The 26336-nt window shown below is 40.8% G+C and overlaps 1 protein-coding gene across 1 annotated transcript in view; it reads right to left on the bottom strand.

Annotated features, from left to right (window-relative positions):
* UST (uronyl 2-sulfotransferase) overlaps positions 1-26336 on the bottom strand; it is a 265128-nt gene that overhangs the window by 128880 nt on the left and 109912 nt on the right. Inside the window, exon 2 of the mRNA XM_037156825.2 lies at positions 25601-25644. Within this exon, the coding sequence (XP_037012720.2) occupies positions 25601-25644 (44 nt within the window). The remainder of the gene's footprint in view (positions 1-25600; positions 25645-26336) is intronic.

Here is a 26336-nt window from a genome sequence, read left to right as displayed (position 1 = left end):
GGCATGGGGGTAAAGACGGACATTAAAGTGCGCAAGATAGCCCTGCTCCCAAAGGAGTGTATACTTGTCGGTAAAGGAGAGAGATGCAGGTTCTCCAGAGAACTGAGCAGAGGGCCGGGGCAGAAAAGCCAGTGGAGGCTGCTGGCCTAGAGCTCTTCCTCCTCCAGCCAGTGTTTGAACTTGGAGCCCAGATGGTGATGGATGCCACCTCTGAGACCTGCCAGCCCTGTCTCCTTCTCCTACCTCCCTGTGCTCCCCTCACCACTTCCTACACTGCACCTGAGGCTGGACCACATTTGTCAGATCAGACCAAAGGGGCACATACGGTAGTTGAGAAGAGAGGAGGGAGGGCTCGAAGGATTGACCCTAACTGTGCAACTGGATGAGCAAGTCAGGAAGTAATTTCCTCTGCTCTAGTCTGTATTTTCTGCCAAGGTTGGGTCCTGCCAAAGAGCTAAATTAAAATTGTTTATCAGTGGTTCTCAGGGCAGTCCACAGGCCAAATACAAACATAACATTGTACACAAAGTCTGAGATCTGAAAAGTCTAGAAAGTGGTGTGCTCAGATGCAAACTCTTGGAGTGTATGTGGGTGGGGTCAGGCTCAAGGCAGGGTCACTGTGTCCCTCGCAGGTGTGTGACTGTCAAACCTGCTCCAGAAGTGGAGGACATGAAGAAGTGGTAGAGGCGAGAAAGGAGAGCGCAGAGGGGACACAAGTTTCAGGGTCTAAGGTCTATTATGAAACTTCTGGACCAAGCTGTCAAGAGTGCCCTACGCACAGCATGGATGATGGGGCACCCAAGACCCAGAACTAAGTCTGCATTCACCTGGGAGACCCCGACAATCTCTTTTCCCTGGTTCACTATTTATGACGAAGCCAAGTTGTGCCATCACTTCATCTCCTCCCTCTTGCTTCTGTGGTAGGCCATTAGACAGGCATGAGAGAGCAAGAAGGGTGGGCCAGGCACCAAAGGTCATCTGGTCAGAAAGCCCCAGGTGCTCAGCAACGGACAATTGTAAGGTGGGAGGGACCTCGCCCTCAGGGTGATTGTTCCTCCCCTGGCTTGTCCCCAACCACAAGAGCAGAGCCCCTTAGAGGAGGAACAAGGGGTCTGGAGGACAGCCTCATAAAGCCCGTGCATAACTACACCCTTAGGATTTAAGCCCTAGCCCTGGCTGGTGTAGCTCATTGGACTGAGCATGGGCCTGTGAACCACAGAATCGTGGTTCAATTCCCAGCCAGGGCACATACCTGGGTTGCAGGCCAGTTCCCAGCAGGGGACCCATGAGAGGCAACCACACATTGATATTTGTCCCCCTCTCTCCTTCCCTTCCCCTTTAAAGATAATAAATAAAATCTTAAAAAAAAAAGATTTAAGCCCTAGAGATAACATCTAGGCCTCAGCTGTGTTTTAGCTCCAAGCCCAGGAAAACAGTAAGGCCCAGTGGGGCGATGCTATAGTTGACATCAGGACTAATCGTGATGGCTAATGACCCCCTGCCCTGGCTCTGACCAATCAGTGGAGACCATGACCCTAAAAGGAAACCCCTGATAAACTGATGAATATTCTATTGAGATCTGTCCTTAAAAACCTCTGCCCTTAAAACCCATCATAAGCTTTTTCTCTCTGCTGAGCATGCCTGCACCTTTCCCCACCCTCTTCTTTCCCCAGGGCGACCCCCTCTCTCTGGAGCACACCCTGCCTCTCCTCCTCTTCTTCCCTCAAAACCTGTTTTCTCTGCATTTCTTTCTCTCTAAGCTCCAAGGGTCTTCTTTTGCCTCTGTAACTTTTTTCCTGAGCTCACAGAACCCAGCTGGCTCTATGACTTTCAAAATAAACTTTTGCTTGTATTTGAGTCTTGCCTCTGAATTCTTTCTTAACCAGAACTGAAGTACCAAGGTTGCTGAACTGAGGTCCAACTAGCCACTAACACGTGAGGCCTTTTCACTGCCAGTGCTTTTTCTAACAATTCACAAAAAATACTCGAGAATATGTGCTATGATTGCTCTGTGCAGGAAAAGGGTTCCAATCCCAGCTCCACATCTTACCAGCAGAGTGGCTTTAGACACGTTACTTAACCTCTGTGCTTCAGTTTCTCCATTTGCAAAATGGGCTAATAATAGCACCAGTTTCATGGGCGGTGAGGTTTAAGTGTAAACTATCCCAAAGAGTGTGGGGCACATAGTAAGCATCCAATTCAATTTAGCTGTTATTCTTTCCCTTTCCAAACTTCCTACGAAAACAAAATAAAAACCAAGCAGCTCAAAAGACCATTTACTTTGAAAATATAAGTACGTGAATGTTCCAGTTTCAGTGGAACAAGAGGCACATCCTTGCAGAGCACATCCTGTTCAGAGCAGTGAGTCTTGTTGAGTGTAGTTCCTGGGGAAGCTGTGTGTTTTGTATTCCATTACAGCAGGGGGTCTGTCCGTCATACCTACAGCCCCACGCCTGGCTTAAGCACCCGTTCCCCCAACCCCGACCCTCATGCATGGATCTCTGGAGACCATCCTTCTCCCCTCCCTTCAAATTGGAAGTGTCTTTCCTTTCCTTGGACAAATATGACTGCAGTTCCCATTTCAGCCTGGCTTTCCTGGACACAATCATTCAAATCCGTCCTCCGACAACAAAAACCTATCAAATGCTGGCAATATATTAGCTAAGAATTTCTCTGCATTTTTATGCATGCCTCTTTTTTTCTATCTGGATCAATATATCTTTCAGAAATTGGGAATTATGTCTACATGATAATGGGTTATACCAGGATGTAGTCTTCTATTATATATCACAGCCATTTATCATTTCTGGCAGCCTGAAATCTTTTGAATACTCTATCAGTATTCTGATAGCGTCCCACAACGTGAATCTCACTTTTCTAACTTTTCTTGCTTTTCTTGAAGTTATGGGTGACCATTTAGAAAAACTCAGAATTCCCCAACTCAGGTTGGGGTTCTTGAAGTAGACTGACTCACCTGGGAGGTAGATTGCTTTCTGTGCCATCTCCTCCATCCTTGCTACCAACCTGAGAAGCAGATGTGATGGCTGGAGCTTCGGTGGCCATTTTGTACATGTGGTAATCTTAAGCATAGAGGTAACGCACAAAAAGCAGTGCCCCTGGATGACTACAGTGTGGTTGTCATGCCTATGACATGACACTGTCATAGACATGCCTATGACAACCACAGTATAGAACAGCCAATCTTTGGATTTATTTTTTTAAAAAGAAAAGAAACTTCTACTTTATATAGGCCACTTTCATTTTGTCTTTTTACTATGTATAGCCCAATTTAATCTTATATATTTCTCATATATGTAAAATTATATAGCCCATATTCAGCCCTTATACCATATTTCATTTATCAAAGGTGAAATCAAATTTTTGATTAGGATTTCTGAACACTCATATTTCTGAACTTTCATCTGAACTCTCCGATGAAAGATAAGATCATCTTTAGCAATATTAAAACAAATAGAAAGGCAGAAATTATGAACTTCCTAAAATGATGCAGTGAGGCGCACGCAGCACCCGCTGTGACATAGAGATCACAACACTGAATTAAAATTGGAGTAAGTCTCCGCATTAACTACCAACTCACAGGAAATACAGGGAGCAGAGTAGCGTGTTCCACAATACCCCAGGGATGTACTCGTCCAAATCGAGAATGTGGGAAACTACCAGGACCAATGGTCCAGTTTCTTCAAAAATAAATTGCAAGGGGTGGGGAGAGGGAGGGTGGAGAAGAAAAAAGAATTCACAAATTAAAAGAGATTTAGGACACCTTAACAAATGCAATGCGGAAAAACTTCTTTGGATACTGAGTTGAACAAACTAACTGAAAAACATTTTGAGGCAATCAGGAGAATACAAATACTACACAAATTTCTGATGATATTAGGGATTACCGTTAATTTTTAAACTAATAATAATGATAAGGCAGTTATATTTTTAAAGTTCTTATGTACATGTTTAGAAATACATATTGATACATTTCTAGAGGAAATGACCTGATGTCTGGAATTTGATTCAAAATAATTCAAGGATGGCCCTTGTCAGGTGGCTCAGTTGGTTAGAGGTTATCCCATACACCAAAATGTGATGGGTTTGATTCCTGATCAGCACATACCTAGATTGTGGGTTGGATCCCCAGTCAGGGCATACACAGGAGGCAATTTTGGGTGAGAATTAAATGATGATCATGGTGATAATTTGAGGATGGGGAGTTGAGAATATAAATGAAATAAAGTAGACCCTGTGTCTTAGTAAATTGGGGCTGCTATAACAAAAATACTGTGGACTAGATGGCTTAAAGAACAGAAATTTATTTCTCAGAGTTTTGGAGGCTGGGAATTCCAAGATCAAGTGCAGGCTGATTGGGTTCCTGATGGAAGTTCTCTTCCTGGCCTCTGACTGTATCCTTTAACACAGGATAAAAACATTCAAGAGGTAGAGAAATCCTCACTCTCATACCTCTTCTTGGAAGGACACTAATCCTATTCATAAGGGCTCCACCTTCATGATCTCATTACCTTCCAAAGGCCCCACCTCCTCCTGCCATGACTTATGGCTTCAATTTTTATATTTTAAAGGTACACAAACATTCAATCCGTAGCTTCATGGGTTGGTAACTGGTACAGCTGCAAGATGGGTACACAGGGCTCTCAAACTAGTCTTCCTAATTTTTGTATGTGTTTAAGACTTTCCATAATCTAAAAGGAGGATTTGAAGACAAGATGTAACCATGGAAACTCCGTTTTTTGAACAGGACAGTTTTGACAGGGGAACTCAAAAGTTAAAGATTTTAATTTCAGTTGGTAGGTTTAAGGGATTAATGAATATGGAAAACTATTATCCCAGAAAATGGAATGCACAACTCCAGGAGGTTGACAAGCAATTCAACCTTTGTGCCCCAGGGGGTCTGTAAACAGCCATTGTGTTCCAGGAGGGAAGATTAGTGCAGCAGATGAGAATTTCTGATCAACAGATAAAGAAGTAAAACAAAAACCACCTTCAAACTGCAACTCTTATCTTATTTGCCTTTCCCCCAAACTGCTTACCTACACTTTCTTTCCCTTATAAAAAGGTCAGCTTGAGATGAGATGTTAAGATGATTTTTGAGGGTACACAACCCACTGCCTTCTCATATCATTGGCATCTGAATAAAGTGCCCATAAAGATTCAGTCCTTGTCTCTACTTACTGGTTCTGGTAGTGACAGAAAGCACAAATGCTGACTTTTCCAATTTTTGCTTCCTATCTGTCCATCCCCTACTTTAATCATTAGTCCTTAGGACATCAGATTCTGCTCAACATCAAACTGTCTTAAGAACAAAGCTTCAGGTCTGTGGACCACAGAAAGTTTTGGTCAAGCTCTAGACAACATCTAGACTTCAGTTGTGTTTCAGCACTGGCTCCATGGACCACACCTTGAAACCAGATGGAATAATGCCATGATTTCCCCCACTATGTAACCCACACCCTGGAAGACATATGGCAGCCAGGTCTGTGAGTGTTAGCTCACAGGTGTGGCACCATTTCCTTAAAAATAAACTTTTATTTTCTTGGCTGCAGACTCCTGTTTGCATTTGATTGAGCTTTGATGCACCCAGGTGAATGGTCCCCTTTAGTCTGGTAACAAATATTCAATAAAACTCCTGTATTCTTTGGTAGACTCAATATTTTTTCTTTGTTTGATGGAACAATATTCTTCTAATACACAGATTCTTCTGTGTAGAATGAATACTTAGTAGAATCAGAATCTTACTTGAACTGGAGTGGGAATGACAAGCATTGAAATTAGGATCTATTGTTAAGAAATCAAAATCCCAGGAAATGTCTAAACTACTCACTGTAATGGCTTTCCCCTAAAATTCCTTGTTATCATGTGTTCAAACCTTTGAAACATTCATCCCTGACAACCGAACTATCATTTGATGAATTAGAATAATTACATCTAATCCTTCCAGTTGGCTTTTTGGGCCACCCCAATCTTTGCAGAAGATCTTAGATCCTTACAAGATTGTGCAAGTGCAGAAGTTGCTTGCTTATGAAAGAGCAATGTTTAACATAGCTCTGGAAGGGACTCCTGTCACCTCAAGGTGGAATGAGTCTAGAAGAAAGGCTTTCTTTGAGCAACCCTGGCAACAGGCGGGTCAGAACATCAGGACCAATTCGGGATGGACATATGCAGAGGTGCTGCTCTGGCCACAGCCAAACATTACAAGATTGTCCTTGCTTAAACTATTAATTTCCAGTTGGGCAATTTCTTTAATGATTGGCAAGCTAAGGGGCCCATAAAAGCCACTGGCATCACAAGTCCCTAATGGTTCCACTAAATCATTAAGAAACTTCTGTACAACTCTATTCAAGACTTCTAAGTGTCTCTAACACTCTGCTGTGTAAAGGGAGAACCAGGCCCCAATAGCAGTTATGTAACCTGGGAACACATCAGGAAATGCAGAACCTTGGGCCCCACCCCAGGCCTACTGCATTTTAACAAGATTCCCATTGATTCATACGCATGTTATCATCGGATAACCCATCCTTTAAAGAACAGCCTAGGCATACAGACTTGCTCTGTAACAACGGGTAGTGAACTGGTCATTGTGCAATGACCAAGTGGGCATCCTGTAACAAAATCAAACACTCACCGAAGAGATTTTTAAGTACTATCATCTGTGCTTATCAGAGGGTGATTTACTTCGAGATAAAAATAAAACTCTCAGGGGGAATCTGCTACACCTGATAACTGTTTATCTTCCTTTCTTGCCAAACAATCTTTGAACAGGCTGTGACCAGCGAGAGAGGAATTTTTCCAATTGCTTGTTGCTCCCTGGGGGTGAATTATGGAAGCCATTACAAGCAAAGGCGATGGAGATAAGAGTTGCTTCTCCTTGATCTTCATGTTCTCATAAATTTTACACCACAGGGTTGGAGTTATTAACAACAGAAAGGTCTGAAATTCCCCGAACTGTAGAAAATAATGAACCACAGTTCAGGACTAATGTGTGTTACCAGCTCACCCTCCCTTTGTCCTTTTCTTCTGTCATGATCACCTGTATGTCCTTTGATAAGCAGTTTTGAGATGAAAAGAAACAACTCATGAATTAAAATTGTAAATTACATGTACTCAGGAAATGCATGTAAGAGGCCACCAAGAAGCCCATACATGAGGCATTTCAATTTACTTCTAAGTTCTAAACTCTTTGCTGCCAAAAAGAATTTGAGTCTTCTCCACACCCTGCCCTTGAAAAAGAGCATTCAATGACAACAAAAATCAATTTTTAAAAAAAGCACTAAAAAATTAATAAGACAACCAAAACAAGAACAAAATACGAGTAAGTAAAATAGAAAAAGGAGACAATTTCAGTGTCATACCTGATTGTTTTTTCTGATCATTTCTTTTTATTTTATGTTTCTTTTTTGGTTTAAGTTAAGACTTTTTAGAAAAGCTATTTGTTTTGAAAGCCAGATTTTTCCATCCCCGAGTGACTGAGGGAAGAGTGATTTGGAATGCTAAAGAATGAGGCCTGAAGGAAGAAGACATCAAGTTAATCGACAAAATCAAAGACTGATAAAGAATAGAGTAAGAGCTGGTTGCTTCTCGAAGGGAGAGAAAGGTTCACCTGCCTGGTGGAATGTGGATGTAGAGGGATGGACAAGGTTAAATCTTAGAAGCTGCCTGGGTCCCTGTATTTCGCAAGCCAAGTTGTTTGAGGAAAGGCATGTTCATTGAAAACCCCAATCATTTGCTGGGAATCTTGGAGAACAAGGTGGGACTTTCCAGAGCATGTCCTTCGAGGCTCTAAGCCAGGGGTATCAAAACTTTTGTTGTCTCTGGGTCACACTGGAAGAAGAAGAGTTGTCTTGGGCCACACATTCAATACACAAACACTAACAGAAACTGGTGAGCAAAAAAAGAAAAAAACAAGGTCCATACATAATTTTTGGTCCACCCCAGATGAGCAAAAAAGTCCTCACAATAATAACCCTCATTATGTAGCGGCCCTTTCAATAATCTTTTAAAATCATTGAGTAGGTCTTAAGTTTGCAATCACTAATATAGGAAATGTACATATCTAAGCTATAAAACTTGGCATAAAATTTAGTAATAAAAGTAAGTAACATTTTAAGTAAATGTACAGTTTTGTGTTGGGCTGCATTTGTAGCCATTCGGGACCACGTGTGGCCCACGGGCTACAGGATGGACACCCCTGTGCCACATAAAGCAACCTCAGTTCCAACCGTCGCTTGAGTTTCAGGATGTTGATGGCCACAGTAGACAAATGGTCCTGGGACAGTTTACAAAAATTCCAAGTCTCTTGGAATGTTTTCTGAGGCTGAAGGACGGGACCTGAGGGACATGGGGTCAGGAGGCTGCGGCATGCGTAGGCTCAGTGAACAGAGGCCCTGGTGTGGCCAGGGTCTGTGACTCAGACGAAGAAGCTGCAGGCTGACACCCAAGACCAGGCCCAATGACCTGGGGCAACGCAGAACAGAGGACAGCCTCTGGACCAAGTGCCACTCTCCTGAGGCCACAGAAAACCCCCAGGGAACTTGGTCAGCCACAAGGACAAGGGATAAAAGGAAGGGAGGGGAGACCCCTGAACGACTGATTGAAGCTGGAAGAAACAGATACTTCTCTACCATCTGTGGAGATGGGGACTCTTACATTAGATTTCTTTATGGTAGGGAAAAATTTATAATGTTACATTTTTACATACCTACCCTCATAACATTCACACACACACACACACACACACACACACACACAAGCTGACCTTAGGTATGTGGGGGGAACTGGTTTTATACCCAAAATCCATGGATGCTCAAGACTCTGATATAAAAGGGCATGCTCTTTGCATATAACCTACGCATTTCCTCCTGTATACTTTGTCATCTCTAGATCACTTATAAACTTAACACAAGGTAAATGCTATGAAAATAGCTGATACACTGCATCGTTTAGGGAATAATGGCAAGAAAAAGTTATCTGTACATGCTTAGTGCAGACACAACCATCGTAGGCCTAATGACATGGTACGTGTCAGCAACAATGTAACATTTTATTTCACATATTTTCCACCCTCATAAGGCCAACCAACTGTGTCCATCTATCTATCTACCTAATTATCTATCCACACACAGTTAAATTTACTAGAAAGTAAACTGACTCAGGTTAATGGAGAGAAGGGGAGAAAGGGGCCCATCTAACAGTTCTGAGTAAATTCATTAACTTTCTTAAAAGTTGTGAGCCTGTGGAGGAATCTTCAAGAGCAAGTGGGCTGTAGTATGACGAAACCGGGAGATGGCTTAAGTTGTCCTTGACAATGAAACAGAAGTCTAGAAGGAGGAAAGGGAGACTAGGTGAGAGGGAGTGTCAAACAGCACTCAAGCTGACCTTAGGAGACTTAATCTGTTTCGATTGTGAAATGTATCTATGTTTTCCCAATGCAGTCAAATAATCCTAGGCTTCATTAACAGGACACAAACTTCTAAATCATCAACAGGTCACATCCCTTTCCCCCAAATAAAGCAGAACAGTGGCCTTCTGCTTCTCCCCAGGAATCTTTCCTAGTTTTTTCTATAGCTGCATAATGAAGACAATAGTTCTTAAGCCATTATGCATCTTTTATATCCTGTGAAAATGGAACCTGCCTATTTAGTAACCCAAACTCACCACATCTGCCATTATTTTTTGACGGGGGGAAAAGTACTTAAGAAATGTCTACCTAGCAAGAGATTTATCTTCTTGCAGGTATGCTGACCATAGCCAAGTAATCACTTAGAAGGCAGGATCACAGGATGGCAATTTTCTAAGTGAAAATAGAGGGGGTCTGCCAGCACACTCCCCTCAGCTAGCACACAGTCTCGAGGACAGGACGGCTAAACAACATTGCTGGAACACTGAAGATTCTGAGTGCTCAGGCGTCCCGGGGGACGCACGTGCTCCGCTGCCGAAACAAACAGAACCACGGGATCTGTCTGACCAGAGTGCCTTTGGGCGCCTGAAACTAGAGTGCAGCCTTTTCAGAGCGAGATGAAAAATTCTAATCTTTTTATATTTGCTTATATATGGAAAAATATTAAATTATATACTTAAAAAATCAATCATCTCTTTTACTGCCATTAGCACACTTATTAGGGAAGCACTTAGTTTTCTGTGCCTTATGTGGCGACTTCTGAGAAGTAGGAAGCACATTTCTGTCTACACTGATGATGGAACTTTTGGATCTCTGTCTCAGACTACTCAAGGCCAAAAGCAGATGGCACTGCCCGCCGATAATACTTTAAGGTCAACTACAATCAGAACTTTTTCAACATAAAAGGTTGAATTACTTTCCATTAAATTTGAGTTTCTGACTAAATAAACTGAGGAGGAATTTCACTAAAATACACTTATGCTCAAAGAGAACATTATGAGATAAATATAACTTCTAATGAACTAATATGAAAAATAATATATTTATATAACATTTAAAGAAATTTTTATAAAAAGATAATTATAAGTTTTAAAATTATGAAATATAAAATATGCATCAAAGAATATATAAAAACCCATCCTTATAATCCTTAATTTTGAATAAAAATTATAGGTTTGGGATGTAACTCAAGCATTCAAAGGTCATGCAACCATAATATCAACTGTAAAGAATTAGAAGATTACGAGTACACTATTGAAAATATTTCTAATAAGGTTGAAAATGAAACTTTTACGAATTATGGAATAATTAAGTTTTTAGATACCCAAAGAAAGGATGATGCAGCTTTTTCATCAATAGCTCTTGTGATGCTCTAAAATTTTTTTCTTCATTTCAAAAATTACATTACAAAATATTATAAGACCATTTGGATATTACAATGAGTGAACATTCATTTTTATTTGTAGTTTTTGAATTATGAATATGATTGAAAATATGTTATCATATAACTCAATCATGTGAATTATTCATGTTCACATAGAATAAAAGACATTGAATATTTATGATTAAAATATAAAATTATAAATATGTGAATATGTTTTACACATACTCAAAATCTAAAAGGCTTAGGCACAAATAAAACAATTAAATGTAATAAGTAAAATAGTATAACTTTTGTTATTTTGGATAACAGTGGTTGACATTCTCTGACACCAAGATGAAAAACATACCCTCAAAAGTCCAGGATGTTGAAAGGAAATGACTCTTCTGTGGGACATTTTACTCAGGTACTGATTGGCCTTGAGTACCTAACAATAACCAGGTTGTCCTTTATGTTTCTGATTGGATGAAACAGTAATCTATAAAGGTACCTCAATATATCACTGATTAAAGAGATATCATATATACCTATTTAAAATGGTTAGTAACAAAAAGCCTTCTGCTAGGGAAAGAAAAAATTTGTTAAACCAAACTGATCTGGCTTGAACCACATATCACAAAACATACACAACCAAATTGATTTAAAACATTTACCCTAAAGTAAATGGACAGATGTTAAAACAGTATCTATAAATATTACCAATTCATATCAGGCCCCAGTGAAAATGCAATTCATCAACTCGTGGCATTAGAGAATCTCACTTAGGTAATGCAATTAGTACTAGGCCTGTGCTAATCATTTTCTATGGTTTCTTTTGATCCATCCTCCCGGGAACCCTATCAAACAGGGCTTCTGTTCCTGTCACACAGACGAGGAAACGGAGAAAAACAGACATTCAGAAACCTGCCCCAAACCACACCACTAACAAGACGCAGAGTCTTAATCCTCATGCAGGTTCACTAAGCTCTGGACGCTGAGCTAACGATACCTTTCCTCGCTGAAACTTTTTTTTCCCTAACACAAGCAAGGGCGTCAGATTTTGAAGAGAAAAAAAAAAAAAAAAAAAACCCAGAGAGAGATGAGAATCAAAGTCAGGGAAAGAAGTGAGTCTGGGCAAGCAGCACCCGCTTTTTCCAGGCCCCCTCTGATTGTCAGTGCTCTAGGGCGCCCCGCGGAGCTGTGACCCACGGCGGGATCCGGCTGGGTATGGCTCACATGACCGACACGCTTTTGGCTACCTCTGCCTGCCAGATGGAAGGATTCCTCTAGGTACCTATAATTAGTACATATCCCTTAAGCCAAAAAGATGTATAAAACATGTTCCGTGCCCTTAAGGAATTACAATTATCTTTGAGGAGATAAAAATATATACATACAGGCGACAGTACAACGCATAACGATGTGTGCCAACCATTGTTATGGGAGAGTATGATAAGATCCTAAGGGATATTTTTAGTGTTGTATAGTTTTGTACATTATGATCTGTAGCAGGAGCTCAAGGCTGCCTTCCCCATGGAGGGGGACCGCTCCTTAAGGTCATGCATTCCTCAAGGACAAAATTGGGCCAGAGTGGCAAGGAGTGGTGTTCTCAAGGGGCAGCGGGTCAGGTTTTTAAAGCCGTTTTCCACTTGGCTCCTTCCCTTGGCTTCTTCCTCTTTCTGGCCTGTTTCCCATTGCTCATTCTTCTATTATGTTGTATCCAGCTGAGGAAAGAAGGAAATGGCTCCAAATTTCCCCTTACTGGGGGGAAACAGCCAAGAGGGTGTCTGGGGATGGCCTGGAGAAAGGATGTGGTGGGGGGAGTCCAGTGGTTCTGTGCTCTGGACCTCAGGAAGGTAACGACCATTCCCTTCCTGCCTCCCGGCACCCTCAGGGGTGGGGAAAGCACAGGTCAAGATGACGATGAGAGCCTGGAAGAGAACTGTTTGGATGTCACTCAGCCTGCCTTCACCAGACTCTAGACTTCAGGGGACAAAAAGGAACCCTGTTAGCTCCCCAGAGTCAAGCCCGCTCACCAGAGCAGCAGGCCGTATTGGGGTTCGTTTGCGGGGTGTCCTCGCCGAACCCTGGAAGAGAGAGGCAGCTCCCCGGAATGTAGCCATTTGGGAGACAGGGCATTCCCACCTTTAACCCACCCATCAGCGAGGGAGCCAACACCTTAAAGTTCTCAAAGCCCGTTTACAAACATTACTTCACATTTCACAAATGCAGATGTGAGGAATACAGAAAAGTCATGATTGCTTTCTACTTTATAAATGAGAAAAACAAAACTCAGAAAGACTACTTGCCAGTCCTAAGAGTTAGTAAGAGTTGGAACAGGGCCGTACCCAGAACTGCAAACTCCTAGTTCTAACGTATTCACACAGTACCAGCCTCAGTGAGGGCAGCCACAGAGGGTGCAGGATTTAAGCAGAGCCCTACAAGATGGGTCATCTGAACCCACGGGTCTAGAGAATGATTTGGAGATGAGTATCAGTAGTTACTAGATTGTAGATGAGTCAACAATTACTAATTAATATCTTATTGGGGGAAATAGAATGTCCATTTTCCTGTATATATCAAATAATGATCTTCCGGCATTCAAGAACGTCAACTCTGAAAGAGCAGGCTCTTCCTCCAAACAACCTTGTTCTCTTCCTAATCCACCTCCTAATCCAAATTCAGGAGGTGAATTTGTTCTCCATGAATGGAAAGGTAGAAACCTGTATGAGGCTGATTCACCGTTTTGGCCTGCACTCCCATCTGGGTAAGTGATGTCTACTGTGAGACACAGAGCCACCTTCCATCTGTCTCTGATACACCTTAATAAGACCTGAGGGACAAGGAGCCTGTTCACTTCACACCAGAGATGTGTTCAAGGCCTTGGCCAATGGTGCTGTGTTCGCCTCAGTCCTGCTCCTGGTTTTATAGACTGATCATTTCCCTCAGCCAACGTCTTTCTTGACATGAATTGTAACCAATTTAGTTTTTTCTTTCACCTTGCAGGATCACTCTAGTTGTTACTTTCTGTATGTTCCCCAGCTCCGTTATGCCTCTTTTAATCCTTACTGACTAAAACGGTGTATAATCTTTCAGGTGTGGATGAATCACAGCTTGCTCACTGCGCGGCTGTGCTGCCTGCTGACAGGTGTCCAGTGTGTTGATAGTCTCTTTGGGCTGCAGTATCACACTGAGTGGAAGCCCCTGGCCGATGGCTGACAAACGCACCAGGCTTAGAGACAGTCCTGTGGTTTACTGCTATTCCTCTCTCTCCCGAGACCAATAAAAAAAAGAGATTCAAGTCATCTGCAAACTTAGAGATTTTTCTAAGCACTTTCTCTTCCGGGTCACAAGTAGAGATGTTAAGAGAAGTTGAACATTGATTTTAAAAAGTGTCTGATTATACTTATCAACTATCCCCCATTAGTTTTAAAAAATAAAGTAAATTAAGTTAATTCAACTCAGTGTGTTTCTAAGTACAAGATCACTAGAAAATATAATTCTCTCAAATAGTTATATGCTTACAAAAAATTTAAAATGTTTCATTGACATGATAAAAAATCTATTAACCTCAATGTCAAAGTTAAGCATAGTGATTAAAACACTTGTAGCATTATCATTAAAACTTCAAACAAACAAAGATGTTGCCTGTAACCAACTTTCACTCATTTTACAAATATTTATTGAGTGCTGTTATGTACCAGGTATGTTATAAATGTGCGACATGGTGGTAATTAATATGCAGTCCCTCACCAGAGACTTCATGTTACTTAATACTATTCTGGGTAATATTATAAAACTTAAAATAGAATAAGATATGAGATAAAATGAATGTTGTTTGTCAAGTATGTAATTCCCTATTAAGAAAAAAAAGACAAATGATTGAAATAAAATATTCAGCCACATGAGTATATATAAAACACAAAATCAATAATTTTCAATATTATACAATTTATTTGAAATATAGTGGAAAAATATTCCATTCAGAATAAACCAAAAAAAAAAAATTAAAAATATCCAAGGATAACCTTTTGTAAGAAATGTAATGACCCTTTTATGGAACTAAAGAATGCTATAATATAGCCCTCGCTGGTGTGGCTTAGTGGATTGAGTGCCAGTCTGCAAAGCAAAGGGTTGCTGGTTCGATTCCCAGCCAGGGCACAGGCCTGGGTTGCGGGCCAGGTCCCCAGAAGGGGGTATGGGGGAGCCAACTACACATTGATGCTTCTTTCCCTCTTGTTCTCCCTCTCTCTAAAAATAAATAAATAAGATCTTAAAAAAATAAAGAATGCTATGATATAAAACATTCAGAGGGCAATCACAGTAACAGACTCTTAGAAATAAGAACATGAGAACAATGAGGGAGAAACTCAACAGAAACAATGAAAGACAAAGATGAGAAATTCTACCAGATGGTAAAGCAGAAAGACAGAAAATTAAGAGAGATGTTTGCCTCTCTGGTTGTCTCTGAGGGGTGGCAGTATGGGTGGTTATTTTTTCCCACTGCTCTATAATTTTCTGCACTTTCCAAATCAAAACAAAATAGGCGCATGCATAACATTCAAAACCAAAGCATTGATCATGTGGTCAAAGAAGACAAAAAACCAGACAAAGAATTAGGTCACTGTATTGAGAGCTGCTAAGATGATTAAGTTACTAACAACTCTGAAAACCCGGAGGCAACTAACTGTTCCCCTGCCAAGGAATGGTGGCATGGGTTTTATAATTTACTAAAGCAGTTCTTTAATTAAATATGCTTTCCAACAACAATGTGCAAACATAAAATTTCATGCTTCATTTAAAGCTCTCTGTTTTTGTTAAAGGCAGATCAAACCCAGCAACCTGTTACGTCCATGACTGTAACCAGTGTGGATTCCAGTAAGGGTTAGAGGATATCGTATCAATGATAACTGGCCCTCGGGATGAGGAAGATGCTGAAAGAACAATTATATAAACCACATATTTTCAGACCTATGGCTTCACAAAGTTTTTTAATTAAAAAAAGATAAGTAAAAAGGTGTACTTAATAGCATTAAACATTTGTTGAGGAAAAAAATGAATTCATTACATTGTTCTTGGGAAAAAAGTGGACACATTAAATGCTCATAAAATTAATAAATTTAGATGTACTGTTTTTGAACTCAGACATAGATCTGCACAGAAAGTTGAAATCTCAGGAGGCCACTAGGTGGGCCAAACTCTTCCACATTCATGGTTAAGAGCGGTGAGGAGTGCAAAGGGAAGTGAAGCAAGAATACAGGTGACTTCAGGATCAGAAACAATACCTCTATTATGTAAAGTTAATTGACTTGCCTTTTGCAGAGTCTTTTAACCTTCTAACTTTTAATTACCCATCTCAAACAAAATACCAAAGCACAGAGTTCTTTAGAGCCCACACTGAGCGCACATGCCCTAAGAGTTATTTAAAAATAAAATATTCAAGTCATTAATTTTCCTACCATTTGCAATGATCAAACAAAAAAATGAGAGGGTGGAAGGGACTCCTTCAAGGTCATGCTCATAAGAGTGAAACTGATTCCTAACTCCCTGCTTCATTCTGTCCTGCTGGTTCTTTCTTTCTCTAATCCTAGTGTATTTACCATAAATCATTAAACACAAACCCATTACCCAGTGCAATTGATTCTTCCATAAAATGAAAAGTGCTTCAATTTTGTAGGTCTTTTTTTTTTAAGGACTTTGGGTAGAGTCAGGTTTGGACACAGAGACAAATACGAGCTTAGGAAAAGCTACATGGCAAGGCATTGTGGAAGGCCTTGCTTAGTGTGCTGAACTAGCCTGAGGAATAAAAGGAGGGACAGCCAGGGGACCTGAAAGTTCTTATAAATGAGTAGATGGCATCTGGTAGGCCAACTGACATGTAAGGAATTGATATTAAAAACCCAAGGAAAATGGAGTTGGTGGATTGGAAGTGAGGCTTACTCTGTTTTCCCAAACTGGGTTTCCAATCTGTCAAAGGCCCTGGAAAGAAAACACCTATAGTACTAGTAAGTACTAGTAAGTATTAGTAAGGACTCACTGCTGTGTCCGGCATCATGCTAAGTATTTTCCATTTATTGCATTTAAGTCTCAAAGCTCCAAGAGGTGGGCATTATTCATCTCATTTAGAAATAGGAAATGGAAGCTCGGGAGGTGCAGTTCTTAGTCTAAGGTAACTAGTCACATCACTAGGATTTGAATGGAGATCTATCTGATTTCAACACCCTTGCTCCCCTGCCTCCTTGCCACCAACAACAGACGAGAAGGTTGGAATGGAGAATCTGGTGAGTTGAAACAGTAACCTGCTGTAAATCTAAGGTATGGGTATGCTGGGTATGTATACGGGCTGTGCATTTCATTTATTTCACCATTTTTTTGTGTGTTGGAATACTTCATAGTTTAAAAAAACTGTGGAGAAACTTCATTGTTTCTGCTTTAGATAAAAATAAAAAGGTATAAACTTCTTAAGAATGCCGTATTTTTTTTTGCCCCAGGGAAGAGAAGACAGTGTGGGTTTAAAGACACTCCTCACGTTATTCTCAGGACGGACGAGAGCTGTAAACCTGGGCCAGTTATCACAGCAATGGTTTCAGGAACTGATGTTGGAATAGAAGCTGTCAGCCAAGGCAGGCCTAGCACACAACCCGATTCTGGGCCAGACATTTATAGTCTTCTTGCAAGTCCTCAGAGACAAGAGGAAAACTGGGTGGATGGCCATATGTATACCCTGAAAATTATGCTTGAAGGTTTTAGGGGATAAAAACAAGCCATTGATTTTCCTCTTTAATCTCAGTCCCACTCTTCCAAATACAAAGTGATTCTGACCAAAGGAGATAGTATATACACAGAGAGCTCCAGCAAGCTGCCCTCGGGGAAAAGGGGAATTCTGGATCCAGAAACGCTCTCCAAATTGACTAATGCTTGGCCAAGACACCTGAGAGTAACTGTGCTCCCAGTAGCTTCCGGAAATCACTCACCTACTATGATTACTAGATGTGTGGTTTCCCCTCTCTGGGCTCCAAGCAAGGAATGTAAACCATGGTTTCTGTACTAGAGAACATTAAAATATCTCCGATCAGCCAATTAGTTCCACCTTTAAAGGAGTTATTGGAAGGTAAAAAACGGAAATGAAAATGCAGTCTCTCTTAGGGACTCAGTGATAGTGAGGTTAAACGGCAGGCTGAGGAGTCTCCTATAGAAATAGGAGCCTATTTTTAAAAAGGCAACAGACTTTTTTACTGTTTTTTCTTTGTTGGTCTCACGCCCCTGATCTTGTGAAAATAGTAAGTTCCTTTTAAGTAACTTTCTCTTAAATAAATGTTGCTGAGGTCCTTTTCAGAGAAAAATATAATGTAATATAATATGATTTTTGTATGTTAAAAAACACAGTTTGAACAGTAGAAGTAAATGTCAAATAGAGGAGACTAGAGAGGATATCGGGGATATTAAAGTAGCTAAAGATGGAAAATTATGAAGAAAAAAATCCAAAGAAAAGTGAAGGAGGAATATTGGGGAAAAACTTAGTAGTACTAAAAGTTGAAAAACACATGAAAATGCATTTAAATTATCCTAATAATAGACTTCTAAGGATGATTTCAATGTTTATTAAATCAAACCAGATAATGTCTAACAGGGCATAACAGTCAGTCAGTGCTATCCTGGTAATCAAAGATGTTAAACTCAACCCATCTGAATTACTTCCTAGGGCCACACCAAGCATCACAAACTGGGTAGCTTAAACAATAGAAATTATTCTCTCGGAGTTACGGAGCCCATTAGTCTGACAGCAAGCTGTCAGCAAGATTAATTTCTTTTGGGGGCTCAGAGGGAGAATCAGCCCCAGGCCTCTTTCCTAGATTCTAGTGGTTGCCAGCAAGGATTGGTGCTCCTGGGTTTGGGGCAGCATAACTCTAATCTCGGCCCCTTTAAGCTTCAGTTTTCTGTTTCTAAAAGAGGTTAGTAAGATCCTCCTCTTAGAGTTGTAAGACTAACATGCAATAAGTGGAAAGGACTTAGCATGATTCCAGGCACAGGAAAGCACCCAGCAGTAGGTCCCTAGTACTGTATTTTCTTTATACAGCCTTTTTCAGGTTCTGGTAACTCAATTTGGGAAACTTAGACTCAGCCTCAGTCCCAGTCATCACATGGCACTCTCTCTGTGTATCTCTGTCCAAACTTCCCTTTCTTATAAGAACATCATTCATATTGGTTACAGGGTCCATCCTACTCCCGTGTGACATCACCTTAACTTGGTCACACCTGCAAAGAGCCTATTCCCAAATAAGACTGCATTCAGAGATTCCAGTGGTTAGGCCTTCAACACATCTTTGGAGGTTGGAGACACACAATTCAATCCATAATATTATTCAGACTGAATTGTGACTTGCCACTCCTTTCCTACTCTTTAACTATGCTGACATGGTCCCCATCTCTTAAGAGTTTGTTTGTATCTCTCAGATCAGCCACAACCTCTGCAGGGCTAAGTTATCATATTTTTTCTCTCTCCTGTTAGAGTCAAGCTCCTCAAGGAAGTTCATGTCTCCATTTTCTGCCCACCACTCCTTAAACCCCAATAGTGAGGCCCTTCCTTCTGTACCCATTCCATCCCAGACTCTCTGACCTAGTAAGTTCTTGCTACTCAACCTTCAGGACTCTTGCCTACAAAGAGGTCTGGTGGAGACTTTTGTGTTCATCCTTATCATAGCACCTAGCAATGACCTAATATACTAGATTGGTCCTATTTTCTAGCCTGTCCTTCCCACTGGACTCTGAGCTCCATAAGGACAGGGACTGAGTCTTCTGCAGCCTTATCGCCACAGCACTTGGCACAGAGCCCGACACAAATCCGGTGCTTAGTAAACTCTTGAATGAATGAATGAATGAATGAATGAATGAATGGTTGTGTGTATACGGTCATTTAGACTACAGAATATGTAAAATACAGAATCATGTGTTCTCATAGTCCTTGATTCTTTGAGAACTTGAGATACAATGAGATTTTAAAGAATTAGATATCAGAGATTATCTTCATTTTTTTGTGTGTCTTCCTGATCCCTTGCACAAAGTAGGCACTGAATAATTGATTGATACTGAAGGAAAGCTGGCTTCTGAGGGATGGGTGGGTAAGAAGGACCAACCTTTACTGAGTGATTATTCATTGCCAGAAACTGCTAGGTCCTATGCATGTTATCTCAATTAATATTATGACTTCTCATCATTTGGAGGTTGCTTTTGTTCAGCGTAAGTTATAAGCTCTCTCATAAAAAACCCATTTTAAAATAGAAATTTGAATAATGACACAAGCTAGCACATTACTTTATATATAAAAATAATTTATAAGTATTATCTCATATGTCAAGGCATCATATGTCATTTGCATACATTTGCTTTTGCATGCAAATGTAGACACCAGCCATCACTCTTATCCCTCCATGAACCATCAGGATCCATTGGACCCATTTTGTTTTGGGTTTTTTTTTTGAGCAGTTCTAACTATTTGCATAAATTAATATTTCTTGACTTTATTCTTTCTTAGAAATGTTCTGGAGAAAATATACTTTTTTAAATAAAGAGAATAAAACATATTACACTTCAATTATTGCATAATAGACCCATGTAATATAATTCCATGTAATAATAAATATTATAATTACCACATAAGTAGGGTCCATTAGCCTCTTTTAAAAATTTAAGATCCACTATAAGAACTTAATAATTTTATTTTCCCTGTATCTTAAAACAATTTGTTATTTAATCATCCTAGGGTAATTACTTATCAACTTATGCATCAATTCTTCCCAAATATGCTTTTAAAAAATACTAAATTAATAGGAAAATGGAAGAATGAGGGAATGTCTTAGAACTACACTTTTGTTCAGTGGTAATTGAACTATGCTATTCTATAACTATAGAGAATTTAAAATGTGGCTAGTGAAAGAAATTAAATTTTTATTTTTTGGACTTTAATTTAAATTCAAATAGCTGCAGGAGAACAATGGCTACTGTATTGAACAGTGTAGGAATAGAATGATTCATTAGGGAAATCAATTGTCACTGTTGTATCACCTTTCATATCTCTTATTGCATTACCCAAAATATTCACATCTTTCTGAAAGATATAAAAGAAGATGAGAGGCACCAACTCTGTAGGTTGCTTTTAACTTCCACTGAATAGAATGGAGAATTCAAAATTTTTCATTCCTACCTCTAACAACGAAGAGAGGAAAATAGAGGGGGAGGAGTTTCACAGCATTAGCAGAATCAGAGACAAATGCCAAGACTGGGAGAGCACAGCACTCAGGACTCTAATGATGATGCTGAAACTGATCCTGAGCGTGAGACCTCAGGCTCCATTCAGATGAGGAGCTACCTCCTGGATCAGTTCTCTAAAACTTGAGTCAGTGAGTGAAAACTGTATTTATTATCTTTCACTGTATTTTCAATTTTATTTGTGTTTTGTTTTTTAGCACTGTATGCCTAAGGACAAAAGGAAAGTATGGTATTCTCATGCAGTTAGTCATCAAGAGGAAGAACTTCATCAGAATTTTGCAACAAGAGCCTGGTTCATCCATTTGGTTCAATGAATATGGGACAATATTCTTTTGCTTTTTGTAATGTGTATATACCAAAATTTATTTTATGTATAATGGACATATACTGAAGGTATGTATGTACCCAAAGGTGACTGGAAGGAAAAAGATGAGGTAGAAAAGAAAAAATTCACTAGATGGTTAAAAAATTAAAAGAGCCCCTTGGACCCAAGTAGTAAATGGTGATGACTATTTTTTCTGGTATACCGAGGGCTAAAACTTGTTTATTGTATTAGTCAAGGTCCGAAACAACTTACATAAAAGAGTAAACACTAGAAATAGGGAAAAGTTATTGTATTTCTACTTAAATTAGTAATCTTGAAATGATTAAAAGCATGAACCCTGAGACTACATTGCTCTGGGCTGGATTCCCAAGGCCGAGACTTAGTGCATAGCCTTTGGCAAGTTATTCAGTCTCTGTAAGATCCAGACCCCTCATCTTTAAAATGAGCACTAAAAATTACTTCCTTTTTAATAGAGTGTTATAAAAACTAGATGTGCATGCAAGTGCTTGGCAGAGTACTTGGCACATAGGAAACAATATACATCAGCTATGGAGCGTGATTTCATTTTCCTTAGGTTGTTCAGACCGATTCTCCTCATCTGTCAGATCTGGAGCCCAATGCAAGTGCAACGGTGGCTGCCTTGGACTGATGACTGTGAATGCTCGCTGCTCATGTTCCAGGGGAAGTGAACTGGGTGGGGGGAGGAGGTCGACCTTCTGGGGGGAGGATGCTCTGGGGGGGTCCACAGAACAGAGAATGGTGCTTCAGGAACTACAGTCCCGAAGACTTGGAAGCCCAAGTTCAATCTTACACCAGGAATATTTTTTCCTGATCATCAGGTTGAGCAGACAGTACCTTAGTGAACTCAATTTATACAGAAAAGCATAAGAAATAGGACAAAAACTTGAAATCTCATCATCTGGAAAAAACGCAATTATCCTTCCAGGCTTCTTTCTATACACACACGCACACAATTTTATAAGAAGTGCAATCACACTATGCTAGCTGTTTCATGCCTGTTTTATACTTGTGAAATCTTTCTATTTAATTCAAGATAGATATACATATTCATACTTAGTAGGGCTCTGATCTTACTTAGGCTGTATTTGGTGCACGCACAAAATGCTAGCAAAAAAGTGGTCAACGGAAGGAAATATTAACATCTTTTTTAAAATGACTTAGCTCAAAAGCTGAGGTGAGCCATGTGGTTCCAGTAGACTTTAAAAACAAGTAAAACTCAGAAACATTTGGTCCTTTTCCATGAAAACGCCGGAGACAGTGAAGACCTGCCCCCCCCCCCAAGCGTCGTGCGGCACGTCCCCCATCCCCCAAATGGCTATTACTTGTGAAACGTGAATCTTGTAGAACTGCACTTTTAATAAAATGAGAACTCGCCTATAAACCTCAGTGCATTTTCAGGGCTTAAAAGTCTTATTTTTATCTAGATCACAGCTCTTTCTGTCTTGGCACAAAAAGTGGCTTCTGAATGCTAAACCAAGATAAGAACTGTGGATCTGGGCTCAGTCCGGCAGCCCCCAGTTGGGTGGGGGCTCACTGCAGAGGCACACAAGTGTCGGTCCCTATCCTCTGGCTGCCACCATGTCCAGTGGTGGCTCTGCCAGTGGTCTGTAGACCTAAATAACCAAAGCCTCACTGCAGGGGACACCCAAGGGACCTTCATCTGGAAGTCTGACCTCATTGCTGCTGGGACTCATTTCCACCCTGTCAGAAACAATAAGCATGGATGAAAAGATGCTCGCATACAGATATTATTTTTATCCACTTTTGTATTCTTCTTATTATTTTGGCTACTGCTTAGAAAGTCAAGAGGGTTTTTGCTACTCCACTTCTAGATGATGAAAATGCAGTTATAGGGAAAGAATCTGTATTATATAAACTTCTGCTCATTTAAAGAGATTATATTCACATTTTCAAACTTGGGAGAGTCTCTAACTTTCTACTCTTAATTCTTCTACTCTGAAAGTGCTCTAAAATGATCTGATATGACCTGATGGGTTTTATACATCATGGGGAGCCTTAGTTAAGGGTGGAGAAAGAGGGAGGGGTGCAGAACAGATGGCAGGGGGGATGGAGGGAGACACACTGACAGAGAAAGAACATCAGGGCACCGGAGAGAGCTCAGTATACACAGAATCCAGGCACTTAGGAGACTAGCAAACGGACAGACAGGATGGCCACGCTGGCAAGAGTAAGGCCCCAGGCAGACTAAAGGAGTGGCCCCAGGCTGGTCACTGAAGATTGAGTACAAGAACACAAGTTTATATGAAGTGGGCCTGGGTCCTTGGAACAGGTAAAACCCCATTTATCAAACCTGGAACCCAAAGCAATGTCCTGACGTGTCATTGAGAGAAACAGCTAATTCCTAGGGGTCCCCCCTAACTCCTCTCTCTTCCTTGGAGAGCACTTGGCCCCACTTGGAAACTTCTGTATAGTTAGTGGCAAAGGAACCTAGCAGGCCATGTGCAACTTTCTTCTTCTCCACCCGAAATTACTCTCCCTCCTATGCAGGTTATTGACCAAAGAAAATGTTTTCACTCCAAGAAAATTTACAGTGGAACTCATTATGATATTAATAAATAGCTTTTATAGGATAAGCCATACCACTCTTTGTGGCCATTAGCAGTAAAAAACCCAATACAGAAAATATCCAGGAAATAGTTTAAATTTTGGCCTTCAGAGCTGAGATTCTCAGATGTGGTCTCCAGACCAGCAGCACCAGCATCTCTTGAGAGCTTATGAGAAATGCAAATTCTCAGGTCCCATCTCAGGCCCCATCTCAGGCCTACCAATCACACACTCAGAGGTCTGAGCCCAACAACCTGTGTTTTAACAAGCCTCCAGGAAACCCAGGTGCAACCTTAAGTTTGAGAACCCTGGCCTAGTGGAAGGACCCAGAATAGGAGCCAGGAGACCTAGTTTAGATCCCAGCTCTGATGGCATGGTCCAGCTCAGTGAAACTGAATGAGTAGCCACGTTGTACTAATGTAAGGACAAGAGGATCCTGAAATGAGCTACATGTGGTTCTTAACGTCAGATGGCATCAAATCCTATATATTCCTTTTTTTTCCTCCAGGGTATGGGCTATTTCATTGCTGTTGTTTTGTTTAGCTTCATATTTGTATTCCTAGTGCCTGTATCATTGTGGACACTTATTTCTAGTGCCTATATCATTGTGGACACTTGGTATGCAGTAGACCACATGGTAGAGACATTCATGACTCTGCTAAGTGCTACTGCACATTCATCAATGATCTTAATGCTACTCCAGGCTAGTTGACATTCACCGCCACTTATTTAATGCTCCTGGCATGCCAGATGCTGAGTGCTTGTCATAAATCAGCACGTTCAGCCCTTTCAGACGCCCTGCACTGTGGCCAGTATTTTTAATCCTACTTTACACATTAAAACTCTCAAGCTCAAAACATTAAGTAACTTGCCCAATGTTATACACTAAAAGTGGCAGTGCCAATGATAAACCCAGAAACACCTGCTTCAGAATCTCATGGTCATAACTGGGGTCTTCAAATCCCAAATTGAAAAACCAACATTAAGATAAATTCCCAGCCTTCAAGGTTAGTGGTTGATTTTCTTCTCATGATGCACTTAAAACTGTACCTTATAGGCATTACCTTCAACGGTCAAAAAGATTCTCTCTCTCTCTCTCTTTGTAGATAGGCATTTGGTTTTCATTGATTTCAAGGAAGTGAACAGTGGTGGGGAACTATATTAATATTCCACTGGATGGTTCTGACCCTTAAAAACATAAACTGGAAAGGGCAATGGCAAAGAAATCTGGGTCTAAAGGGCTGAGCATTGGGTGGGGTGTGCCAATGAAGGCAGGCCAGGGAGGAGTGGGCAGAAATGAGTCTGGCCAAGGCTGTAAGGCCAGGTTGTAGGAATAACATCGTAGGCCAGCACAGATGCCAAGGCAAAGGAGGCAGCAAACGAGAAGCTGCCAAACACCTAGGTCAGCCGAAGGCTCTAGTGCTGGGGCAGCTACAGCTACTGAGGAAGTAACAGCTCTCCTCTCTTACCATTTCGGCTGCCTCCATATGCTTCTTTTTCTCCGTCAAAGACTAACTTGACATCTGTCAGCTACTATTTTCTTGTGAGCAATTCAGGGCCGGGGGGATCTGGTTGGGGTCATTAGAAGCTGTAGGTGTGGAGAAAAGAAAAAGGGGGTTTATACCACAAGCGGAGACCCTACCTTACTAGGAGGTGGTCCATGGTCATCCAAATAAGTGGAATTTCCTAGGGAAGAAGGAAAAAGAAGAAAGTTGATGAGTCTATAGTTTTATACCCAAAATGAATTCAGGACAAAATCATTGCAAATAAGCATTCTAGACATGTTTCTATTCAGTCAACTGTACCAAAGAAAAGTAGGGGATTTTGCTGTACTACATATGCATTTACAAACACTCTATATACATGAGTGTGTATGCACAGACACACACACGCAGAAATACGTGTCATTATTCCTCACCCAATATCTGTTGAATTTACGTTAGACCAGTGGCATCAGAGTTACATGTAAGATGCTAAAATAGACTGCCTGGCCCCGTTCGCAGAGGTTCTGATTCCATAACTCTGAGTATTTGCATTTCTAACAAGCTCCCAAGTGACGTGGGGGCTGCGGGTCCTAGGACCACATTTGGGGAAGCACTGCACTGTTTCTCCACTTTGTCTTGACTGTCAGATTCCTTCACCTCTCCAGTCTGCCTTGCTTCCAAAGCTCGACTGGCCTTTGCGCTAACGGCCACTGTCTGGCTGGTGTGATTTCAGAGTGCATGGCTACTTGTCCTGATGGACAAGGACTCAGAGGGTTTAGGGAAGGAACTAAAGGTGGAGTTCCTTTTAGGTAGCTGGTACTCAACTCAGTGTTTTACAGGTATTCATTCACTGAATTCAAATATCAGAAGTGGGTTAGAATTATCCCTGCTTAT

The sequence above is a fragment of the Artibeus jamaicensis genome, unplaced genomic scaffold, assembly GCF_021234435.1.
Source record: "Artibeus jamaicensis isolate MK-2021 breed Jamaican fruit bat unplaced genomic scaffold, CSHL_Jam_final contig_3176, whole genome shotgun sequence".
Lineage (NCBI taxonomy): Eukaryota > Metazoa > Chordata > Mammalia > Chiroptera > Phyllostomidae > Artibeus > Artibeus jamaicensis.
The sequence above is the reverse complement of the archived record's forward strand: the minus strand, read 5'-3'. Positions and strand labels throughout refer to the sequence as shown.